The sequence below is a fragment of the Saccopteryx leptura genome, chromosome 2 (genome assembly GCF_036850995.1).
Source record: "Saccopteryx leptura isolate mSacLep1 chromosome 2, mSacLep1_pri_phased_curated, whole genome shotgun sequence".
NCBI lineage: Eukaryota > Metazoa > Chordata > Mammalia > Chiroptera > Emballonuridae > Saccopteryx > Saccopteryx leptura.
The window spans coordinates 1,881,982-1,906,249 of NC_089504.1; the positions used below are offsets into that span (position 1 = coordinate 1,881,982).

General features: G+C 65.9%; 1 protein-coding gene across 1 annotated transcript in view; it reads right to left on the minus strand.

Annotated features, from left to right (window-relative positions):
- The window catches only part of NOTCH1 (notch receptor 1), a 48,674-nt gene that overhangs the window by 7,204 nt on the left and 17,202 nt on the right, over positions 1–24,268 (minus strand). Inside the window, 28 exon segments of the mRNA XM_066366695.1 lie at positions 272–437; positions 540–627; positions 788–1,004; positions 1,761–1,909; positions 2,732–3,115; positions 3,776–4,347; positions 5,332–5,444; positions 5,534–5,791; positions 6,065–6,197; positions 6,665–6,849; positions 6,935–7,088; positions 7,995–8,196; positions 8,938–9,166; positions 9,578–9,730; positions 10,013–10,132; positions 11,890–12,003; positions 12,145–12,290; positions 13,996–14,188; positions 14,876–14,986; positions 15,072–15,305; positions 15,743–15,856; positions 16,539–16,652; positions 16,832–17,017; positions 17,403–17,558; positions 17,951–18,184; positions 18,762–18,884; positions 20,939–21,277; positions 21,621–21,886. Of these exon segments, the coding sequence (XP_066222792.1) occupies positions 272–437; positions 540–627; positions 788–1,004; positions 1,761–1,909; positions 2,732–3,115; positions 3,776–4,347; positions 5,332–5,444; positions 5,534–5,791; positions 6,065–6,197; positions 6,665–6,849; positions 6,935–7,088; positions 7,995–8,196; positions 8,938–9,166; positions 9,578–9,730; positions 10,013–10,132; positions 11,890–12,003; positions 12,145–12,290; positions 13,996–14,188; positions 14,876–14,986; positions 15,072–15,305; positions 15,743–15,856; positions 16,539–16,652; positions 16,832–17,017; positions 17,403–17,558; positions 17,951–18,184; positions 18,762–18,884; positions 20,939–21,277; positions 21,621–21,886 (5,453 nt within the window).

The window sequence follows — 24,268 nt, forward strand, 5'->3', positions numbered from 1 at the left end:
AAATGCAGGCTGGGAGGCTGGAAACCAACACTTCAGATGTCTCCCAGGAAGCATTCTGGGAGCGGAAATCAATGTCTAGTGCAGAGTGGGCCTGGGGAGTCAGCCAGGTGAGAACCGAGTCCCCCGCCCCCACTCAGCTTTCAGAATATTGACTCCAGGGGTTCAGGGGAGGAAGGGAGGTGGACGACAGGGTCTGGGAAGTGCAGGCTGACAGATGAGACGGACCCAGGCCGGACAGCCCCCCACCCCCCGCGGGCCGGTGTCCACTCACCAGGCCCCCGGACGTTGACGTCCATGCAGTCGGCGTCGGCCTCGCCCTGGGGCGGCGTGGGGGCCATGGCAGACACCCGCAGGTCGGCGGCGTCCAGGTGTTGTTGGGTCCACTGCCGGTGGTCTGTCTGGTCATCCAAGTCCGGAAGAACCACCGGCTCCTCAAACTGAAGAAGGGGGCCAAGCGGAGAGCCACCCCCGTCACGCTGGGCGGGGGTGGGGGACGGGCGGCAGGCGCCACCCCCAGCCGGGGGAGAACCCTGACTCACCCGGAACTTCTTGGTCTCCAGGTCCTCGTCACCCCACTCGTTCTGACTGTCATCCATGAGGGCGCCATCTGAGGAGTTCTTCAGAGGCCTGGGGGGGCGGGCAGTGAGACTGAGGGGGGAGGCAGGAAACCCCGAGGCACCAACGGGCCGACCCACCGCGCCTGGCGGGTCTGGTCTGCGTGGGCCCCGCCGTTCCCTCCAGCCGCGCCCCCCGCCCCCCCAGGGAAACCACGGCGGCGTCTGCTCACTTGAGGCCCACGGAGTCCTCGCCCAGGGGCTCCCGGCGCTTCTTCTTGCTGGCCTCGGACACCTTGAAGCCCTCGGGGAACCAGAGCTGGCCGTGCTGCCGCCGGCGCCGGCGAGACCGCAGCACCCCCCAGACCACGACGACCAGCAGGACGATGGCGGCCACGGCCACGTACATGAAGTGCATCGGCGGGGGCGGGGGCGGCTCCACCGTCTTACCTGCGGACGGCACGGGGGCCCGGGCGTCAGGACCGCTGCTCCGCGGCAGGCCGGCGGCCAGGGGGGCAGCGGACTGGTGTTCCGCGGCCGGGAGCTTCCTCACCCCCTCTCCTCCATCCCGCCCCCCAAAATAAGGTCATTTCGAACGCAATTAATCAGAATTGCAAACTATCGCTAAAATTCTCTCTTCTGCGCCCCGCCCTGGGCGTCTGGAGGCGGCTTTACTTCCCTCTCCTTTAAGGAGGAGGATTAAGCAACTTGGAATCAACTGCGCTCACACTGAGCTGTTAAGACAAAGGATTTACAGGGATTTTCAAGATACAAACTTCAACTCTTCACATGACACCGATCAATTCTTCCCTCTCTCTCCCCCTCTCTCCCCTTTTTAAAAAGCTGTAATGATTTTGAAATAATACCCAACAAAGAAAAATTGAGGGGGAGGGGCAGGGGAGAGAGAGAAAGAGAGAGAGAGAGAAAAAAAAAGCTCCCACTTTCTAGCGGATGCACGTGTCCCCCGGGCCAGCCCTACCGCCGGCAGCTGTCACTTCAGTAGGAAGGATGTGCCAGGCGGAAGGTTCTAGAACAATGCTACCCAAACTCTGGATGGCACAGGCACCCGTGGATGGCGAGCGAGGGAAAGAGCAAGCATATTTTTTATTTTGTTTTGGGGCGGAGGGGGGCTGGGTCGTGACCTGTGACCCCACCACCCAGGGGGCCAACCGGCGCGACGGGCCCGTGAGCGGGAGGGCCACTCACTCTGCACAGCCTCGATCTTGTAGGGGATGTTCAGGCTGCCCAGCGAGGCGAGCGCCCCCAGGAAGGCGGCCACGTCGGTGGTGCTCTGGAAGCATTGGGAGGAGGACTGCACGCACTGCCGGTTGTCGATCTCCAGGTAGACGATGGACCTGGCGGGCAGGGCAGGCAGGGGGTCAGGGTCCTGGCCCCAGCCCCCACCCCCCCGCGCCCGCCCTGCCTGCGACTGCCTCCTGGGACTCGCCCTGTGTGACCCTGGTGGCATCACCCTGATGGGTCCCCAGGGAGACAGGTGCTCTCAGAACCCAAGATGAGGGGCAGCCTGGGGAGGATGGGCCCCGCCCCTCAGACACCTCGCAGAGCGCCCGCCCGTCCTGGCTCTGCCACCCTCTGCGGTTCCCTTAGGGCAGGGGTCCCCAAACTACGGCCCGCGGGCCACATGCGGCCCCCTGAGGCCATTTATCCAGCCCCCACCGCACTTCCGGAAGGGGCACCTCTTTCACTGGTGGTCAGTGAGAGGAGCATAGTTCCCATTGAAATATTGGTCAGTTTGTTGATTTAAATTTACTTGTTCTTTATTTTAAATATTGGATTTGTTCCTGTTTTGTTTTTTTACTTTAAAATAAGATATGTGCAGTGTGTATAGGAATTTGTTCAGTTTTTTTTTATAGTCCGGCCCTCCAACGGTCTGAGGGACAGTGAACTGGCCCCCTGTGTAAAAAGTTTGGGGACCCCTGCCTTAGGGTGCCCGAAGCACCCCCTTCTCCTCCTCCCAGCAGGTCCCTCCGTGGGAGCTGACCCCAGGGCGTGGGCCTCCGGGTCGAGAGCCCCGGGTAGGAACGCTGCCCCTGGCCCTTGGCGGGTCCTGCTGGAACCTCGGTCTCTTGTCCCACCGAGCGGGGAGCGCGCTGCTCTGGGGGCGGCCCCGAGTCACACAGGGCCCGGCCAGCGCGTCGCCGCTCACGCTCACTCACCCGCGGATGTCCATCGGGTCGAGCTCCCTGCGCCAGCGCCCGCCCCCGCCCCCGAGCAGGCCGTCCAGGGAGCGCTTGATGGGGTGCTTGTGCAGCTCCTCCTCCTGGCCGTAGTAGGGGTAGATCATCTGCTGGCCGCTGGCGTCGCGCTTGAAGACCACGTTGGTGTGCAGCAGGCGGCTGAGCTCCCGCAGGAAGTGGAACGAGTCGTTGCGCAGCTGCTCGGGCGGCATGAGCACCACCACCACCAGCGTGCCGGCCGCCAGCCGCTCGGGCACGTGCTCCGCGCAGTCCAGCCCGTCCCACTCGCACTCCGCGCTGTTGCAGCCCTGGTCGCAGTGGCCGTCGCTGAAGTGGTCCTTGCAGTACTGGTCGTACCGGGGGCTGTGGGGGGGCGGGACACGGGAGTGGTCTTTGCAGTACTGGTCATACTGGGGACTGCGGGGGGGCGGGGCGGGAGGGGCGGGGTATGGGAGTGGTCTTTGCAGTACTGGTCATACCGGGGACTGCGGGGGGTGGGGGCGGGGGCATGGGAGTGGTCCTTGCAGTACTGGTCATACTGGGGGCTGCGGGGGGGGGGGGCGAGGCGGGAGGGGGCGGGGCATGGGAGTGGTCTTTGCAGCACTGGTCGTACCGGGGGCTGCGGGGCGGCGGGACATGGGAGTGGTCTTTGCAGTACTGGTCGTACCGGGGGCTGCGGGGGGGGGGGGGGGGGGGGCGGGGCAGGGGAGTGCTCTTTGCAGTACTGGTCGTACCGGGGGCTGCGGGGGGAGGGGGCGGGGCATGGGAGTGGTCCTTGCAGTACTGGTCGTACTGGAGGCTGCGGGGGGGGGGGAGGGGGCGGGGCATGGGAGTGGTCCTTGCAGTACTGATCGTACGGGGGGGGCGGGGCACGACACGGGATGCTCAGGTCTCCTGACACCCGGGGCTCGCCCTGCCCTGTCCGCAACGGGAGCGCCCCCCCTCTGGCCAGTGTCCGCCCCCAGCCTGTTCCCCCGGAGCCCAGGCACCACGCCCCGGGGAGCGGCCGTCTGCCCGGCTTACTTGCACTGGCCGTCGGCGCGCTGGCAGTCGAAGCCGTCGAAGAGGCAGCCGGCCGAGTTGCACTGGCTGTCGCAGCGGCCGTTGCTGAAGTACTTCCAGCACTCCAGCGACTGCGTGCAGTTCTGCCAGGGGTCGTTGAAGTTGAGGGAGCAGTCGCCGCCGTCCCAGCCGCAGGCGTGGTTGTTGCAGCGCAGGCTGCAGACCTTGTCGCCCGCCTCCTCGCGGCACTCGGGCAGCCCGCAGGCCTCCTCTATCTGCGGCGGGGCGATGTCCAGCCCCGCGCCGCCCCGGAAGCTGTAGTCCAGGATGTGGCACAGGAGCCCGTTGAACTTGGCGGGGCACAGGCAGCGGTAGTAGGGGCTCTCGGCCGTGGGCTCGCAGGTGCCCTGGTTGTAGCAGGGGTTCCCGCCCACGCAGGGGCTGCTGGCCGGGAACTGGCACTCGGGGCCTGTGAAGGGGCCCTGGCACAGGCAGGTGGGGCTGCGCGGGCCCGAGATGCAGGTGCCGCCGTTGAGGCAGCGGAGGCTGCCGCAGGTCCGGGCGTCGTTGTCGCAGGTGGCGCCCTCGAAGCCCTGCGGGAGGGGGGAGGCGGCACGGGGGGGCGTCAGAGCGGCTGGCTCCCCAGACCCCGTGGGCCCCGGCCAGGCCCCGGCGGGGAGAGAGACCAGCTGCCTGCCTTGCTCTGGGCAGCAGGACCGGGACCCTTCACAGAGATGCTCCGTGACAACAGAAGGCTTGGGGGTTGCCTGGGAGGGAGGACGCATAGGAGCACAGGGGGTTTTTAGGGCACCGAAAACCTCCATGTGACTGTCTCACAGTGCACCTGTCACACGAGGCATTGTCAGAACCCAAGAACGCAGCGCCACAGCAGGAGCAACCCTGTTGCCCCAGGGAATACTGCAGACTTGATTTACCCATCAAGAGTAACTATGTTGACAGCAACAACAGCCCACAGGAAGACAAAATGCTAACTAACAACAGGAACCTGGGAATGTGGCAGGAGGGGACATACGGGAATCTCCGCTTTTCTGCACCATTTTTCTATAAATATGAAACTGCTCTAAAAAAAAAAGTTTACTGCCCAACCAGACAGTGGCGCAGTGGACAGAGCGTCGGACTGGGATGCCTAGGACCCAGGTTCGAGACCCCGGGGTCGCCAGCTTGAGCGCAGGCTCATCTGGTTTGAGCAAAGCTCACCAGCTTAGACCCAAGGTCGCTGGCTCAAGCAAGGGGTCACTGGGTCTGCTGTGGCCCCCCAGTCAAGGCACATATGAGAAAGCAATCAATGAACAACTAAGGTGTCGCAATGAAGAACTGATGCTTCTCATCTCTCTCCCTTCCTGTCTGCCCCTCTGTCTCTGTCACAAAAAAATTAAAATAAAATATAAAATTAAAGTTGACTGACACCAGACGTGTCTCAAGGGGCGTGAGGACGGTGGAAACCTCCGGCAGGCGTGCGTGCAGGGCCAGGACCTCTGAGCAGGTGGGGTTTAGCTGCTACCTTCTGACCAGGGGGCCCTCCCACCCCCCGCCCCGCCCTGGGCAGCCGCACCCACCGCTGGGCATTTACAGATGAAGCCGCGGGCGGTGTTGGAGGCCACGGCGCAGGTGCCCCCGTTCTTGCAGGGCTTCCCTTTGCAGCCGTTGATGACCGACTCACAGCGGCGCCCTGGGGACGAGAGAGGGTGTGAGGCCGGCCCAGCCCAGCCCAGCCCGGGCCAGCCCGGGCCGCCGCCCCACCGCGCCCACCGCACCCACCAGTGTGGCCAGGACGACACTCGCAGTGGAAATCGTTGACACGCTGCACGCAGTTCTGGGTGCCACGGGCGTCACAGGGGTTGGACAGACACTCGTTGACGTCGCCTTCGCAGCGCTCGCCCACGAAGCCGGGCAGGCAGGTGCAGCTGTAGCCGCCCACCTGGTCCACGCAGGTGCCGTTGTTAAAGCACTTGGGGCCCCGGGAGACGGGGTCGATGGGGGGGTTGCAGTCGTCCACGTTGATTTCACAGTGCACCCCTGCAGGGAGGGGCCTGGGCGCGTTAGGGACCTGTGCCGGCCACACGCTGGGCCCTGCTCCCACCCACGGAGCCCCCGGGCAAAGGGTGAGGGCCGGGACCACACAGATGACCAGGAAACTGGCACTGGGCGGCTGCTGGGTGCCCGAGGCCGGGACAGGTCCCTCTGTTGGCCCTGTACCCGCCTCTCGCCTCCATGAAGTTCTGGCTGGGTCCAGGACGCTGGACTGCCCACTTTCTCCCAGATGCCAGTCCTGGGTCTGAAAACCCTTACCCTGTGTGCCCCGAGGACAGGAGCACTTGTACGTATTGGTGAGGTCGATGCAGGTGCCCCCATTCTGGCATGGGTGGGACAGACACTCATTGATCTCCTCAGAACAGTTCACCCCATGGTAGCCGGCCACACACTGCAAGGAGACAGGCAAAGGGTGGGTGGGGGGTTATGGCTCCACAGGCAGCAGGGGCATGGACTGCCACCCCTGTATGCTGACAGAGCCCCACAGGCTGCCCTCTCGCCTAGTGAAGTCCTAGGTTCCTCTCACCTGGATGACCCCTGGGAAGGGCCCTACCCTGGTAAGCTAAGAGTCACTGCCCACAGCAAGGGTCAAATCCTAGGGAGAAATGTGGGGGGTCTCAGGGTGGGTACTAGATGAGTCCCAAGGGAAAAGCCCGTGGACACCAAACCCTGTCCAACTTCTCAATGTACACGTTCTTCCCCAACACACACACACAGGACACCTCCTCCAGGCAGTCTTCCCTGATCAGCCCAGCTCTCACTTCATAGGGGTGAAAAGTGTCCGTCTTCCCTACTGTGCCGGCTCCCAGCCCTCGAGGACCCCGCAGACACACACCCTCGCCCGGGACAGACCCCCACCTCGCAGGAGTAGCCGCCAGGGTAATCAGTGCAGGTGGCCCCGTTCTGGCAGGGGCTGGGGGAGCACTCGTCCACCTGGTCCTCGCAGTAGCTGCCCGTGTAGCCCGGCTGGCAGCGGCAGTGGTGCGTGTTGCCCGCGTCCACGCACAGCCCTCCGTTCCGGCACAGGTGGGTCACATTGATGCCTGCGGGGGACACAGTGGGTGGCAGGTGGGCAGGGAACGTGAGGTCTGAGCTCCCCGTCTGGGCCGGGAAGGGGGTGCCGGTTACCTCGCTGCCGGGCGGCCGCCTCGCAGGACACGCTGGGCACATCGCAGTAGAGGCCGGTCCAGCCGCTGTAGCACTCGCAGCGGTACAAGACGTTGGTCTGCCAGCACTTGCCGCCGTTCTTACAGGGCGCAGAGTCACACCAGCGCACGAGGTTCTGGGGACGGCAGGGCCGCGTTCACACTCCCCGCCCGGCCGTGTGGAACGCACGCCCCGGAAACCTCACAGTCCCAACCCTACACACGGGGGAAACTGAGGCCCCCAGGCCCCTGCCGGACGGGGGTCTCCCTCGGAGCCCTCAGCAAATCCAGACCCCTTTACCTGGAGGGAAGCTCTTTCCTCACAAGTAAAAAAATTTTGCTGGAAGCCTTTATAATCAATGTTTCTTGTGAAAGTCTCCCAGAAAAAAATAAACTTGTCATCTTTTCATGTATTTTCTATAAAAAAACATTGGCTTTTGACCCTGGCCGGTGGCTCAGTGGATAGAGCATCAGCCCAGCAAATGGATGTCCCAGGTTCAATTCCCGGTCAGGACATATAGAAGTGATCATCTGCTTCTCTTCCCCTCCCCCTCTCCCTCCTTCTTCTCCCTCTTCCCCTCCCACAGCCAGTGGCTCAAGCATGGCCCAGGGTGCTGAGGATGGCTCCATTGGAGCATATTAGCCTCAGGTGCTAAAAATAGCTCAGTACTTGAGCATCAGCCCTAGATGGGGTTGCAAAGAATCTGCCTATCTCTACTCCCCTCACCTAAAAAGAAAACTGGCTGTTAACCATCTTCTGCCAAATTACCTAGTCTTTGCCCTCATTCCATAAACCTCTGCGCCCTGACCTGGATGGCAGCCGCCCTGTCCAACTACTCTTAACTCCTTAGGTGGCCACACAGCTCAGGCTGGGGTAGGGCTGGCAATCCAGACCCCCAGGAGCATGTGACCGGGGCCACCCCTGCCCTCTGAGCCTGGCTCTTCTCTACTGGCTGGCTGCGGTGGGCCCAGCAGGGGGCTGCCACGATGTGCCGCAGGCTGGTGTCCTAGCACGGCCCCCTCCTGCCAGGCCACGAACTCACCTGGCAGTTGAGGCCGGTGTAGCCCAGCGGGCAGGTGCACTTGTAAGTGCCATAGCTGTCTTGGCAGGTGCCGCCGTGCAGGCAGGGCCGCGAGTCACACTCGTTGATGTCGTGTTGGCAGTAGCTGCCCGTGAAGCCGGGCGGACACAGGCAGGTGAAGGAGTTGATGCCGTCCACGCAGGTGCCGCCATTGAAGCAGGAGCTGGAGGCAGGCGGGCAGCAGGGGTGAGGGTGAACAGGGGCACAGGGCGCCCGGCCCAGGCAGGCTCCTCCACACTACGGGCACCTCCTCCTCGGCTCAGACGGCAGCCGAGGGGCCTGACAGCCTCAACGGGCCGGAAGCAGTTCGACTGACCTCCGGGAGGCCTAGTGGGAGCCTCAGGAGGCCCCCACCATGGGGCTGGGGCCTCAGCCCCTCAAACACCAACTCCCTCCCTTTCCCTTGCCTTCCTTCTAACTCGCCGTCACACACGGGTTAAGGGAAAAACAAAGAAGGAACCAGAGCTTGTACAGATAACGGGGGGAAGACCATCATTTGTCAGAAAACGGATGCGGACATGGACTGCTGAGCTTCCCGGCAGCCAGGGCGAGAAGGGAAACAAGACGGGTTACAAAGTTCTCCTGGTCTGAAAGGAGGCTCGTGAGTTCTGGAGACTACCAGGGTTCCTGGCTACCTCCTCGTCGACTGACAACGGCCCTCTTCGGCGCGACATGGCAGTACAATGAACAATGCCTGACTTAGCCTGGCCAGCTCTGAGCGTGACCAGGTGGACACCCGCTCGGCGGGCCACGGTGGCCGGAACGGCCGGTTTCCCTGCCTGACTCAGGCCGGCTAGCTCTGAGCGTGACCGGGTGGACACCCGCTCGGCGGGCCACGGTGGCCGGAACGGCCAGTTTCCCTGCCCGACACGGCGCCCCCGCCCGCGGGCCGTGCCCCACCCACCTCTCTGTGCAGTCGGGCGTGTTGTTCTCACAGTGGATCCCGCTGAAGCCCGTGGGGCAGGTGCAGGTGTAGCTGGCCACGCAGTCGGTGCAGTTGCCGCCGTGGCGGCAGGGGTTGCTGGCGCACTCGTTGATGTCCTCCTCGCAGAAGGCGCCCTGGAAGCCGGGCTGGCAATCGCAGAAGGCCGTGTTGATGCCGTCTGTGCAGGTGCCACCGTTGTGGCACGGGTCTGGGAGGGACAGAAGAACGGGCCTGAGGTCGCTCCTCGGGGGTCGTGAGCGACGAGGACTGAGGAGAGCCTGGGGGGGGGGGCGTTTTTGCTGGGGGAGGAGCTATTGGAACCCACTGGGAGATGTCAAGATAGGCTTTAAGCCGGGCAGTCTTTCTTGCTCCAGAGCCTTCTGGAACCACCCGGAAGCATGTCGCACGGTCCACGTAAGGCCCCAAGTGATGCTGGGTAAGCAGCTGCAACCTCCCACCAGCACCCGCCCGGCTCCCTCCTGGCCATGCCCAGCGGGACGCAGCGGGCTCGCCCTCTCTGGGGGCGACAGCTGGTACGGCCAGCACCACATCTGTGCTCCCACCCGACCCCAAGCTCCCTGCCCGTCTCGGAGGGGGACAGGCTGTCGGGGGCACGCACTCGGCCGGCAGTCGTCGATGTCTGTCTCGCAGTTGCGCCCCGTGTAGCCCGCCTGGCAGTGGCAACGGTAGCCGCCGTTGGTGTTCTGGCAGGAGGCGCCGTGTCGGCAGGGGCTCTTCACGCACTCGTTGATGTCCACCTCGCAGGTCTGCCCTGGGGGGGGGGCAGGGAGCCATCACTTTGGCGCCCCCTCCAGGTCTCTCCCCTGTCCACCCAGGTGGTCCCAGGGCGGGGGGGGATGCCCAGGCAGGAAGGGCCAAGGTCCACTCCTGCTTCTAGAGCCCTCTCCGCCTTGCAGGCGGCTCATCTCCGAGGACGGGGCACGCCCTCCCTTCCATCCTGGAGCCGCCCAAGCCCCGGGACCTCCCTCCTTCCCTGTCCCAGCCCCTCCTGGAACTCGGCTGGGCCAGGGCGGCAGTGAGCAGGCGGCCTCACCCTGCCAGCCCGTGGGGCAGACGCAGGAAAAGCTCTCGTAGTCCTCGGAGGCCTTGCATTCCCCGCCATTTCTGCAAGGGCCGGGGGCGCACGGGGCCAGCACCACCTCGCATGTGGCTCCTGAGGGAGGAAGGTCGGACGCTGAGGCCCAGGAAGCCCTGGCCCAGAGGGCCAATGCCCCGTGGCATCAGGCGGCCATCCATCACGGCCACTGCCGGCCGGTCTCTGCCCAGTCAGAGCACACTGGGCTGGCCCTGAGGGCCGGGGGGCAAAGGGGGCTGTGCGCACTGGGGGCCCCGTGGGAGCTCCTGGCTGAGTCAGGACCCGCGCTGGGGGCTGGAGACAGACCAGGTGGGTGCCTGGGCTCCCGTCGGCTGCAGGACACGGCCTGGACCTCACCCGGCCAGGAGCGCCCACAGCAAGGACCGGCAGGCCCCTCCACAACCTCACAGGGCCTTCCGGCCTCTCCTGTCCTGAAGGCCGGAAGTGCCCATCACACGTGACCGCTGAACAGAGGCTGTGCCAGCAGGGAGAGAGCCACCCAGCGTCGGGGGACGTGCCAGCTTCCGCCCGAGCACATCCGAGTTCTCAGGGGAGCAGCGGGTGGCCTCAGGACACCTGGGACCAGCGGGAGCCGGGCCGCAGCCCTGTGCACACGGGGACAGCGTTCTCCCCGCGAAAGCCCAGAGTTTTCCTGTTTACGGGCCCACAGGGGCCGACTCCCGGGGAAGCAAGGAAGCCTTATCTTCCTCGCCGCCCATTATCTCCCTGGCCTGCCGGAGCGACTTTCCAGGGCCTTTCTTTCTCCCGGTTTCCACAGTGACCCGGGCAGGCAGGAAATTCGCCAGCGTTTCCGACAATTGTGCGAAGGGAAGCAGGAAGCAGGGAGACGGGAAGCGAGTCAGCACCAGCCGCTCCTCCCCGCCAGGCCCTCCGGCCTCCCCGACGGACGGCGACCTATCCGAGAGGGGACTCGGGGTGCACCCGGGGTTGTGGAGGCCCCGGGGCAGCCACCGGGGGGCCTTCCTCCTGATTCAGGAGAGAAAACCCAGGTCCCCAGCTCTGGTCAAAGAAAACACTGCTCTGGCCTGGGGATGTCATGGGAACTACAGGCATGGCCCGTCCCCGTCCCCAGGCCCCGCCCGCCCACCAGGCAGGGCCCGCTCAGGACCTCCGGGGGCAGTATCCTCAGCCCGCCCCCTTCTCCACCCCCCGCAGTGGAGCCCAGTGGCCCCTGTGATTGGGAACTTAGACATTTTTAACTCTTTGCCTATCTCTTCTTCTAGGGAGGGGACACTCCCTGGGATCGCCTTGGCCGGGACCAGCACAGAGGCTGGGGCGCCCAGGGAGACGACTCCCGCCTCCGCTCCGCGGAAACAGAAGCTCCTTGTTCCCGACACAAAGAGGGCCCGCCGTCAAAGGAATCCCGCGCCCGGTCCGTGGACAGGGAGGGCGTCCTGGCCCCAGGGCCCCCGGCGGCAGTGGCAGCGTGCACCTGGGTGGTGGGGGGCCGACGGCCCAAGCACAGCCCCCCCCCACTGCCAAGGGCTCCACCTCCTCACCCCCTGGACAGGCTTGCCAGAGAAACAACCTGGGATATACTTATACTACGGTTTTCTCCCGGGCACCGTGTACTTTTTATATATTTTTTTGTGTGTGCGTTCTTGTGGCAGCAACACCTGCAGGGTGAGGCCCGAATGCAGGACCTCGGCACGGCCGTCGAGCACAGCAGACGGGCCGGCCCCAGGAAGGCGGCCACGCCACGCACGCACGGCCTGGCCGCCACCGTGCCCTCGGCCCCCTCGGCCGCCTCCTGCTTCCTGCTTCCGGCCGCCCAGGGCCTGCAGGCCCCGCCCCACCCTCCCGGGCAGGCTCACCTGTGTAGGGCAGCGGGCAGTTGCACTTGTAGCCCGCCACGTCGTCGATGCAGGTGCCCTGGTTCAGGCACGGGTTGGACGCACACTCGTTGATGTTGGTCTGGCAGTTGGGGCCTGGACGGGGAGGGCGGCAGCGGTCAGGGGCTCTGTCACCACGGTCCCCCCCCCCGAGCGCACGGGCCGGTCCCCAGGTGCCGGCTCGGCACTGCCCCCGACCCGCTCTATGCGGCAGGCGCCTCCCCGAGGCCCACGCACCGCTGAAGCCTTCCCGGCAGGTGCACACGTAGCCGCTGGTCATGTCCTTGCAGGTGCCGCCGTTGACGCAGGGGTTCGACTCGCACTCGTTGTTGTTGACGTCACAGTTGGGCCCGCTCCACCCGGGGTCGCAGTCACACTTGTACCTGCACACAGGGGGCCACACCGCAGCCTCAGTTGGGGTGGCCGAGCCCCGTGGACCTGGGTGGGCTGGGCAACATCCCCACCCCGGTGACTCTCCTCTACGGTCTGGGTGGCATAGGGGCGCTGGCCTCCCTCTGCCCAAGACGGTGGCAACGGTCTGGTTACAGGAGCAGGGCTCAGAAGCTCTCCCCACCGCTGGCCGTGCGGCACTGAAAAGAGCGTTCACCGTCTCTGGGCAGAACAGGAGGGCACGGGTCCCCCGCCCACATCAACGGCCCCGTCTAGACGGTGCGGGGGGCACAGAACGGGTATCGACAGGTGCGGGGGGCACAGAACGGGTATCGACAGGTGCGGGGGGCACAGAACGGGTATCGGAGCTTTTGTTTCTCTCCTACGGCCGAATGCTCCTGACACCAAACGGGGTCCTCAGGGCTCCGCCTCCACCGAACGGCTCCCCATCAGAAGCCCACCCCAAGTCCCAGGTGGTCTCACACCTGCACTAGGGACCAGCCAGCTATACACAGGGGGTTCCCAACCCCCCTCAAGTTTGGGCAAGTGCCAGAACTTGGCTCACAGAACTCAGGGAAAAAATTTACTGCCTAGATCAGTGTGGTGTTTTCTTGTTGTTGTTTTTTTGTACAGAGACAGAAAGAGTCAGACAGGGACAAACAGAAACAGAGAGAGATGAGAAGCATCAATCATCAGTTTCTCGCTGAGACACCTTAGTTGTTCATTGATTGCTTTCTCATATGTGCCTTGACTGGGGGGCCACAGCAGACCGAGTAACCCCTTGCTCGAGCCAGCGACCTTGGGTCCAAGCTGGTGAGCTTTGCTCAAACCAGATGAGCCCGTACTCAAGCTGGCGACCTCGGGGTCTCAAACCTGGGTCTTCCGCATCCCAGTCTGATGCTTTATCCACTGCGCCACTGCCCGGTCAGGCTAGATCAGTGTGATTTATGATGAAAGGTTAATGTCAGGAACAGCCCAGTGGGAGACAGGTATGGGGGGGCCAGGGGTGGGGAAGAGCGAAGAGCTCCCACACCTTGCAGGCGCCCCCACCCACCCCGCACGGCAACGTGTTCCCCAGCGGGAAGCCCTCTGAACCCCTTCAGCAAGCCGGGAGAGGCACAGGCGTGACCGGCGACCTGGTGACGTCACTGGCCCCGCTCCACACTTCCGCAGGTGGGGACCGCAAGGTCCCACCCTCTAATGACAGGCTTGGTTCCTGGCACCCAGCCCCCACCCTTAGGTTACTGTAGCCACCCCAGTTCAGGTGTGGTTGTACAAAAGGGGCCCTGTTAGGAACAATAAAAGGCGCTCCTTGCAGCTTTATCAAGGAGGAGCTGCTGCAGGAGCCAGGACACAGACGGAAACACTGTATCCACTTCTCGTTACATCTCAATAACCAGAGACACCCTGGCCACCCACGTCTCATGAGCCAATAACTGTGGCCCAGGCAGCACAGGACTCAGACCAGGGCTGAACAGGTGCCTGCAACGGCACATTTCCGGGGCACAGACAGTAGATCTGTCCCTCAAGGGTGGGGGACAGTCACCCACCCGCCCAAGCTCGGGCTCGTATCTGGCACTTCCCTGGCATGCGGCCCCCCAAGGCCGCCGGTGCAGAGGCACAGCTCCCGGGGCTGCTGAGGAGCAGTGGACGCACCTGGCACCCCGGCACCCCGTGCCCCGTGCCCGGGCCCCGTACCCGTTGAGGCTGTCCCGGCAGGCCCCGTGGATGCAGGGGTTGCTGTTGCACTCGTTGACCTCGGACAGGCAGGTGGGGTCGTGGTAGCCCTCGGGGCAGCGGCAGGTGAAGCTGTTGATGCCGTCCTCGCAGGTGCCCCCGTTGTGGCAGGGGCTGCTGGCACACTCGTCGATGTTGATGTTGCACATGCTCCCTGCGGGCAGGGGGAGGGGAGGGCTCAGCTCCCAGTCCAGGGCGCCACTCCCCCCCCACCCCAGAAGGTGGTAACGAGGAGGAGGGGTCTCGACTGGCCGGTTCTGGCTCCTCTGAGCCTCAGTTTCCTCCACTGTGAAGCCGGGGAAGATAACCAACCCCTCCACTGTGGTGTAACCCTGCTGAGCAGGCATTTTATGTGACAATGTCACATGCATGAGCACAAAGCCAGCCCGCGCCATCCCCTCTGAGGGGCACACAAAGTCCGGACAACCAGGGACTCGCTCGGGGGCGGACCGAAGGGTGTCCAGTGCTGGCTGGACCCCCCTTCCTCCCATGGTCTCTGCTGCAGCCGGCTAAGGCTGGTAGCCCCTGGGGCCTCCCCGACCTCACCTCCGAGCAGACCCTTGGCCCCTGGGGCCATCCCCACCTCATCTCCGAGCAGACCCCTGGGGTCATCCCCACCTCCCCTCCGAGCAGACCCTCAGTCCCTGGAGCCGTCCCCACCTCCCCTCCGAGCAGACCCTCAGTCCCTGGAGCCGTCCCCACCTCCCCTCCGAGCAGACCCTCAGTCCCTGGGGCCGTCCCCACCTCCCCTCCGAGCAGACCCTCGGCCCAGGTGCCGAGGCCGTGGGAAGGGCTTGCAGGGACAGAGCTCGGTGCGTCCCCGGCCCCGAGGGCCGCTCACCTGTGTAGCCCGGCTCGCAGGCACACTCGTAGCCGTCGATCTTGTCCAGACAGGTGCCTGAGTCGCAGGGGTTGCTGGCACAGTCATCCAGGTTGATTTCACAGTTGGGTCCTGCGGGGGTGGAGGGCAGGCGGTGGGGTCAGCTCCTGAGCCCCCCAGCCTCACCCCCCGCAGCCAGCGGAGCCCGGCCAGGCACCTGTGGTCCCCTTGAGGCAGAGGCAGAGGTAGGCGTTGTCGCGGTCCTGGCAGGTGCCCCCGTGACGGCAGGGCTGGCTGTGGCACTCGTTGATGTTGGTCTCGCAGTGGTGCCCCGTGTAGCCCGGGCGGCACAGGCAGGTGAAGGCGGCCACGCCGTCCTGGCAGGACCCGTAGTGACAGGGGTCGGGGTCACACTCGTCGATGTCCACCTCGCAGTGGGGCCCCGTGTAGCCTGCAGGGCGGGAGACGGGGCTCAGGGTGGCTGTTCCCGGGGCAGCCTCCCCCACCCTGGGACTCCGTACCAAACCCAGGTCGCTTGTGCCCCAGCACAGGACTGCTGGGGGTCTGTCTTTTAGCGAGAGATGCCCCCCACGGCTGGGGTCTGAGCTGAGCGTGCTCCTGGCCGCTGGCTGCAAGACCCCAGATTGAGGGTCCCTGCCACCTTCCCGGCATCAGCTCCGGCCGTCCCCTCCTCTGACCCTGCAGGCCTGCCCCCCGCCCATCTGGCCTGGCCCCCCGTCTAGCCTGGCCGACCCCTCCTCTGACACTGCAGGCCTGCCCCCCGCCCCCCGCCTGGCCTGGCCCCCCGTCTGGCCTGGCCGTCCCCTCCTCTGACCCTGCAGGCCTGCCCCCCACCCCCCGTCTGGCCTGGCCGCGGCGGCCCCTCACCCTCCGTGCAGATGCAGCTGTAGGTGTTGGGCCCGTCCCGACACTTGGCGCCGTTCTTGCAGGGCGTGCTGGCACACTCGTCCACGTCGTACTGGCACAGGTTCCCCGTGAAGCCTGCCGCCCAGCAGAGGGACAGCCGTCAGCACAGGCACCACGGCCCCGTGGCCGAGCCCTGCGCAGACTGACTGAGCAGGGTGCCCCAAAGTGCGCTCCCTGCCCCCACCACGCTTCCGCGTACCCGCCTTCTCCTCTCCCCCTTTCAGCTCCCAAACGTCAGGCCCACCCCGCCGGGGTCGTCACACACGGTACCTCTCCCCAGACTGGGTGCTACAGCGACACCCGGTCAGTTTGAGAACGGGGTTCCCCCTTGAGAAGCCTCTAACCCGCAACGCCTCCGTGGGAACCCTGTAAGCCCTCATGTCCACCCTCTCGTCCACTGCAGGCCGGTTCCCCCAGCTGTGAGCCTGCAGAGAGCCAGGCCGGCGGCTCCTGCACCTAAGCCCCTCAGGGATCCGGGGAGCACTCCGCTGCTCCTCCAGGGAACCACCCCACTGTAAGGAGGAGTCTCTGAAATATGCGCTTCCCCCAACCGGGACACACACACCCAGCAAGGGCGGGAGGGGCCAGGAGCTGCCCTGCCTGAACACACCCCTATCCATGCCTGAGGTGATGGAGAGGAGCGGTCCCTGCCCGTGAGGCCCGGGCGTGGGCGGGGACCACCCACCGCGGAGGGTCAGGAGTGGAGGGATGGAGCCGTGGGGGCTGCGGGCAGCTCTGCGGCCGGGCCAGGACGCACCTGTGGGGCACTCGCACACGAACTCGTTGATCTTATCCAGGCAGCGGCCGTTGTGCAGGCAGGGGCTGCTGGCACACTCGTCCCTGTTCACCTCGCAGTGCACACCCTCGTAGCCTGGGGCCGGAGGCAGGAGGGCAGGACCATGAGGAAGGGCCTGAGCCCAGAGAGCCGTGCCCAGCACCGTCCACGCCCGCCAGCCTCCCGGGGCTGACCTCCCCTGCCCCGTTCCGGTCCCCTCTCTCTGCTCTTCCCTGGGCCGGCCTCCCTCAGCCTCCCCGGCCGGGTCCACGCACCGGGCATGCAGATGCACTGGAACTCCCCGATCTGGTCCAGGCAGGTGGCGTCGTTCTGACACGGGTTCGAGACACACTCGTTGACGTCGATCTCGCAGCGGGGGCCGGTGTAGCCCTGCAGACACTGGCACTCGAAGGAGCCCAGCGTGTTGATGCACCTGCCCTTGTGCTCACAGGGGTTGGCACCTGGGGAGGGGCGGGGGGACAGTGTGGTGAGGGGCCTCTCCCAGCACCCCGGCCTCCAACAGCCTGGGACCCGCCCACCTCCCCCTCAGACAGCCTGGGACCCGCCCACCTCCCCCTCAGACAGCCTGGGACCCGCCCACCTCCCCCTCAGACAGCCTGGGACCCGCCCACCTCCCCCTCAGACAGGGGCCCCTCCGAGGGCAGGGTCCGTTTCCACCCGGCCCCCGGCCGCCCCGCTCCACCCGGCCCCCGGCCGCCCCGCTCGCTCCACCCGGCCCCCAGCCGCCCCGCTCGCTCCGCCCGGTCCTGGCCCGGTCTGTTTCCACCCGGCCCCCAGCCGCCCCGCTCGCTCCACCTGGCCCCGTCCCGCCCGGCCCGTGCGTACCCAGGGAGCACTCGTCCACGTCCTGGCTGCAGGCCGGCCCCGTGTACCCCGAGGGGCAGGTGCAGATGGCCTTGCCGTTGACGGGGTTGGTGTCACAGTTGGAGCCCTCTTTGCAGGGGTTGCTGATGCAGGCGTCGTTGAGATGGCACAGGAGACCTGAGTGGGTGCCTGCGGTCAGCGCGCACGGCCCCCCCTCTCCCAGCCCGGCCGCCCCCACCCAGATGCCTCACAGAGGGGGGCCTCCCACGGCAGCTATTCCATGACCCCCTCCAGTGGAAGCTGACCGCCAGCTGGCCTGACCCGCGGGCACCCCCCCGGCCCTTTTCACTCCGGACAGGTCCCTTTTTTAAGGCTATCTTCCGGGGGCCCTGGAAAGCCAGCGTGTGTCTGAGCAGAGGGGTCTGTGTGCCCGGGCCGGCCCGAGAGCCCACCACAGTGGGCAGGCGTCTCCCACTCCCGTTGCCGCCAGGCCCCAGGGAGCCTCGGAGTCCAGGGCAGACAGAGCGTCCACCCACCCCCTCGGGCAGCCCTGCCCTGCCCGCCCTGACCTGTGCGGCCGTGGGGGCACTCGCAGTAGAAGGAGGCCACGCGGTCGTGGCAGGTGGCCCCGTGGAAGCAGGCGGCGCTGGCGCAGTCGTCAATGTTCTCGCTGCAGTCCTCGCCCGTCCAGCCGTTGACGCAGACGCAGTTGTAGCCGCCGAGGCTGTTGTGGCAGGTCCCGCCGTTCTGGCAGGCGTTGGGCATCAGCTGGCACTCGTCCATGTCCTTGGTGCAGTACTGGCCTGCGGGGTGTCCGGACTGTTGGGCTGGGCGGCCGCCGCCTCCAGACCCCCCTCAACCACCCAGGCTGAGACCCCCAACCCCCTATGGGGGGGTCTGCCTCCACCAGGAAGACTTCCTGGGAGGACCCCTCCACCCACCGCCAGACGGAATCACGTGTTCTCCGTCACCCTTGGCACCACGGGGGGCATCTGTCTCCCTCCCCTGACCAGGTGCACTGGGTGTCCACCTGCCCTTCCTCCCCACCAGACGGCACGCCCCGAAAGAGCCGGGATTGCGCCCCACTAGGCAGCATCCCTGTGCCCTTCCCCGCCAAGCTGGGCTCACACCTAGGGACTTGCTTCTGGCACAGGGCTGCCTGGGCCCAGGCTACACATGGCCCGAGTCTGTGCTGACTGACCCCTGAGGTGGGGGCCCCAGACCTCAGTCGCGGGCAGAGGAGCTGCCCCCCCCCTGAAGTCACAACCATCCTTCCCGGCTTCACTAGGCTCCCGGGCGCCTCACCACCACCCCTGCCTTCTGGGCAGCAGGATGACAAGCGGGTGGTGCCCCTGCCCGGCTCCTGCCCTGAGCACGTGCCTGTCCACTCCGGCGGGCAGCGGCAGTTGTAGGTGTTCACGCCGTCCACGCAGGTGCCCCCGTTCTGGCAGCTGTTTCCCGGACAGTCGTCGATATTTTCTTCGCAGTTCTGGCCGGTGAAGCCTAAGGCAGGAGGAGCCGGGGGCCCGGGTTGGTCCTCGCCCGCCACGCCCACTGCCTTGGGGTCCATACCCCCCACTCCTGTGACCAAGCAGCCCTTTCCCTCCAGGAAACCATCGTGTAAAGGGCACCAGACAGACGGACTCATGCACACGGGTCTGTCGCAGCGGAAACCCTGATGTGGAGCGATGCTCCCAGCAGTGTTCCCGTAACTGGGCACTCCCTGCGGGCCAGACGCTATGCTGGAGGCGCTGGGCCACAGATACCCCGTCTGAGGGGGGCTGCATGGGGCTGGGGGGGGCAGGACCGGGTGGGTGGTCCTGGGGGAGCAGAGCCGCAGCCCCTGCTCTCCCCCCCCCTCCCCAGGAACAGACGCTGCGCCCAGCTCCTCCCCCAGCCCGGGGCCTGCCTCTGCTGCGGCCTCCTTGCCAGTCAGCTATTAATCCGCTCAACTCCCACTGGTTCAATGATCAGCCCAGAGAGGTGTGTCTGGCAACAGCCAAACCTGCAGCCGGTTACTAATTAACGTCCCTCTCGGGTGCCTTTGAACTCCCCCCACCCCCCTTGCCCTTGGAGACCAAACCCCTTCCCTGCCCCCCCCCCCCCGCCCCAGCCAACCCAGGTGCCCTGGAGCAAAAGCAGGCGGCCAGAGAAAAAGCCAAGATGTCAATCAAGAGTGGTTTGGGGAGCACCCCAAATCAGAGTCTGGAGCCCCTGCTCTGCCACCCCCCTCTCTATTGGGGGGGCTCTACATCTTGGAGGATCTCCTTCGAAAGCAGGTGCGGCTGGAGGGCTGGGCTCACCCCACCGCGCCCCAGGCAGGGCCAGTGTCCCCGGCTCCAGGTCACACAGAGGCCACCAAGAAGGCGTTTGAACTGAGAGCCTGGTGACGGGCCAGGCCAGAGGGCCCAGCCCGCAGCTCCCCCGGAGAAAGCAGAGCGACCAGCCGTGCGGGGCAAGCGGGTGGCGAGGGGACCACCCAGGGACATGCTGGAGGCGCCCGCACCTGGCGTCTGCACGCAGAGGCAGCTCTGCGGTGACGGGGACCGGGGCGCGGTGGCCCAGACAGCACTTCCCCTTTGCGGTGGCCAGACTGGGCCGGGCGGTGTGGGGGCTGGCGCAACCCGCAGGTCACTCCCGGGTCAGCTGGGCACGACGCCTGCCCGCCAGAACCCACGCCCCACCCACTCTCCCCTCTCTCTCTCTCCCCTGCCGGGGTCCCACCACCCCACCATGCTGTGCAGCTCACAGACCAAGAGGTTTGAAACCTCCTTGCGTTATTAGTTTTAGTTCATCAGCTGTAAGATTTAAGTCAAAAGAAAACTAGAATGGGAAGACCAGTATGAACCACCCGCGTGGTGAGGCTGCTGACGGCAGAGAAGGGAGCTGTGCCCCCTCACCCCTCCCCGACCCGTGAGGGACAAGTGGAGACAGGCAAAAGGGGGGGCCAGCCCGGCCCCCCCCCACGAGAAAGGAGAAGCCTCAGGGTGGCACCAGCGGGGTGTTCCCCACAGCAGGGAGAGTTATGCAACCGGCACATGGCTCCAGGGACCTCACGATGAGGGTGACTTGCGAGTGGCTTGTGCCGGCCGCCCAGGGGGGCTCCGAGCAGGAACAAGATGCCTCAGGAGGAAATGCCCAAGCCAGACTCGCCCAGGGGGCCAGGCCCCACCGAGGAGCCCCCTCCTGGGTGCCACAGGGGCCTTGGGTCCCTAGCACAGGAGTGGAGCAGCACTGGGGTCATGGGCCCAGCTGCCCTGTCACAGCAGACCCCCCTCCCGGCCTCCTAACGATATTCCTTATTCCAGACACCCACCCCCGACGCCACACCCAGTGTCACCTTCTAACTTGTGTTGCTCAGGAGTACACACACTGCCCAACCTGGCCCACCATCCCCCTCCAGAGCAGGGGTCCCGTTCCCACATGCACACCCCCCCACCCACCCCCCAGGCCTGCCGCTGGCAGAGGGGGCAGCAGGCGCCCGCGAGGGGAGAGTGAGGGGGGTGTGGGTTCTGCCCAGCTGACCCGGGAGGGACCTACTGGCCGGAGGGCAGTACCTGGCAGGCAGGCGCACTCGTGGGTGGTGTCCCCCGTGGGCCGGCAGGTGCCCCCGTTCTGGCAGGGGGAGGGGCTGCAGGGCACGTAGGGCAGCTCGCAGTGGGGGCCGGTGTGGGTGGGGCGGCAGGTGCAGAGGTAGGAGCCGACCTCGTTGAGGCAGGTGCCCCCGTTGCGGCAGGGCCCGGGGCTCTGGATGCACTCGTTCACGTCCTGCCGGCAGGTGGGGCCGTGGAACCCGGGCGGGCAGCGGCAGACATACGAGGCCTCGAAGGGCACGCACTGGCCGCCGTTGGCACAGGGGTTGGAGGCGCACGGGTCCGCCTGATGGCACGTCTTCCCTGGTGGAGAAGATGAATGAGAGGGTCACTCTAGAAATCCCGCTCCCTGGCCGGGGACGCCCCACCCCTACCCCCGCCCCCAGCGCCATGGAGGCGCGAGCCTGGCATGGAACCAATAGCATCATCTCGACTCCTCAGGATGAAGGTTTCTAGAAACTGAGCCGCCCACCGTCCCAGGACACCCGGAGCGCAGGGAGGCAGCCCACAGATCCGATGGGGGTCGGTCTGCCTTCAGCACGTTACACGCCATGGGCGGCTGGGGCAGGATCAATTCACCCCTCTCATGAGGGCTGAGGGTCCCCTAACCGGGGGTCCTCAGGGTCCCCAGCCCGCCACACCTCACCTGACCAGCCCGGTGGGCAGAGACACTTGTAGTCGGTGAGCGTGACCAGGCTGCAGGTGCCGCCGTTGCGGCAGGGGTTGGCGAGGCAGGCGTTGTCTTGGGGCGTCAGGCAGAGGGGCCCGGAGAAGCCCAGGCGGCAGCTGCAGGTGTAGTCCACCACGCCGCCGCCGCGGTCCACCGCCTGGCATGTCCCGCCGTTCTTGCAGGGGGCGCTGAGGCACGGGCTGTGGGCCTGGCATCGCTGGCCCGCGAAGGCACCGGGGCAGCTGCGGCAGACACACCGGGGCGGTCAGTTCCACCGGCCGCCCCGCCACTCAGCGCCGCGTCGGTGGGGCCACGGCTGCCACCCTGCCCCCACCAGGGCAGTGCCAGCAGCTGCCAGCCTCACGGAACTGTACACTCGACAGTAATTTTATACTAAGGGACTCTCACATCCATAAAGGAAAAAAAAAACGCATCATGTCAGTTGGGGGAACAGGCTATAGTGACCAAGGACGCTCAGCAGGACCCAGCCTGGATTTCTAAACCCACGCAGGTGTCCGTCTCTGGCTGAACCGCAGCCAGCCACCAAGAAGGGGGCCACGCCAACCAGCCAGTCACAGCCGCTCCCCAGCGGAGGGAGAAGCGCCTGTAAAACCCTGCCTTCTCCCTCTGGGTTTCCTATGATGCACGTGCCTCATCAGGGTAACGAAAACGTCCTCTTCCTCCTTCAACGACCGCGACTGCGACATCCATGCTGTCGAGGGTCTCGGCCCCCTCTCTACACCTCCCCCCCAGCACCAGACACGGCTTATTCCTCTAGGATGCAGTCTTCACAAGAGACGGCCAGGCAACCAGCCGGGATCAGAACCACCCGCTTCCCAGGTGGAGAAACCACAGTGACAGGCATGCCCTTTCTGAGCTCGGTGTGGCCGGGCGGGCTGCAGGCTGCGGGCGGCCGCGTGCGCAGGTCTGTGCTCAACCCACAACACACGGTGCAGACCCGCCTCCGGTGAGCCAGGAGGGGCGTCCTGCCTCCCTCCCTCAGTGCAGGACCCCTCCCTCCTGGGCCACCTGTGGGCCCAGCTTCTAGAGCACGGGCCATAAACCACTGGCTGCGGTCACCTTGTGGCCTTGCTCTTTCGGGAAGGCTCGGTGGAGGCTCTGGGACCAGCCAGGCATCGCCCTTCCCAGAGGCAGAGCCCCTGAGGCAGAACGTGCCCACCCGCGGGGGCCTGGGAAGGCGGCCCCCACGCTGCACCCACAGCTCTGGGCGGGCACAGGGGACGGGGGGGGGCATGGGGAGCTGGCGCAGAGCCTGGGGGTCCTATGGATCAACAGAGGGATCGGCTCCCTGGACACGGCACCCTGGACACGGCACCCTGGACACGGCACCGTCGCCTCCCAGAGCCCGTCCAGCAGCGGCCGCCCCCCGGCACCAGCAACCTGAAGCTGTGGGCACAGAAGTGCCAGCTGTCCAGTCGTCCCTCCCTCCCATTGTACCCCTGCCCACCCCCATCACGAGCAGGGTGGCCCCAGGAGAAGCCCCGACCCCAGAGGGGCGACGGGGGGGGGGGCCGTTCTGGTGGGCGAGGCCCGGGTCTGAGCGTTTCTCAGTGACTGGGCTGTTCCCCTGTCCCCGCAGCCCGGGAGGCATCTGTCTCTCTGAAAGGCTTTTATCTGTCTTGTGGCTGCAGCTTGGGCTTGGGCAGGACGGAAGGGGAGGATGCAAAATGGCTACTCCGGCCGACCATCTGTTGCCAGAAGCCAAAAGTCCCAAACCAACTGGCTGAAAGAAAACAAGCTGCCCCCTCCCCCTGAGAGGGCCCAGGGAGCTAACTCAGGCCTGAGGCCTGGCTCAGGATGGGGGTGGGGGGTGGGGGGAGCTGGCCGGCTTCTCCTGCTGGGCACAGACCCCAGGGGGCAGCTCTGCTGCCCAGGCACCCAGGGCTGGCGCTCCTGCAGCAAGGCCACCCCCCCCCCCAGGCCTGGGGAAGGCAGCCTGCCCCCACTGCGTGTGGATCCAGTTACAGGCTGCCAGGTCCTGTGGCCTGAGCTCACTGGGGCACTGGGGGGGTGGGGGGGGGAGAGGCAGCACCTCCCCCAGCCCGTTCAATACCCTCCTTGTCAGCAGGAGCTGGCTACCGCTCCCACTTGGAGAAAAGGCGCTTTTCTTTCCCAGTGGCTGAAGCAGGCGGTGGGTGCTGGACAGAGGGCACTCATGCTCATCAAAGCAGGGGGAGAGGCTGCCAGGTCCACGCCCCCCCCCCACTCTGCACCCCTGCCACCCTGGCTCCAGGGGAGAGAAGGCTGCCCGATGCCCTAGTTTTTTCTGTGGGCTACACCTCTGTCACCGGTCCCAAGGGGACACCCTGGGGACCCCTGCCCCTTCAGCAATCCCCTACTCAGCACCCTCCTGTGTCGGTCAGGACATGGGATGTCCCCAGATGGACCAGGAAGCCCTGGCTGGAGACGCGCTCTGAGCCCTCCAGCTCTGGGGCCGTGTCCCAGGGAACCTGCCGCCCCCCACCCTCGCCCCAGCTCTCCTGCCACCTGTACCACGGAGGATTCTGGGAGAATCCGCCAGACCCCAGGGGGGCGGGGGGGCAACGCAGCCAGCCAGCCAGGCTGTACTACGCTGGGCTGGCGGCAGGAGGGAAACTACGCCC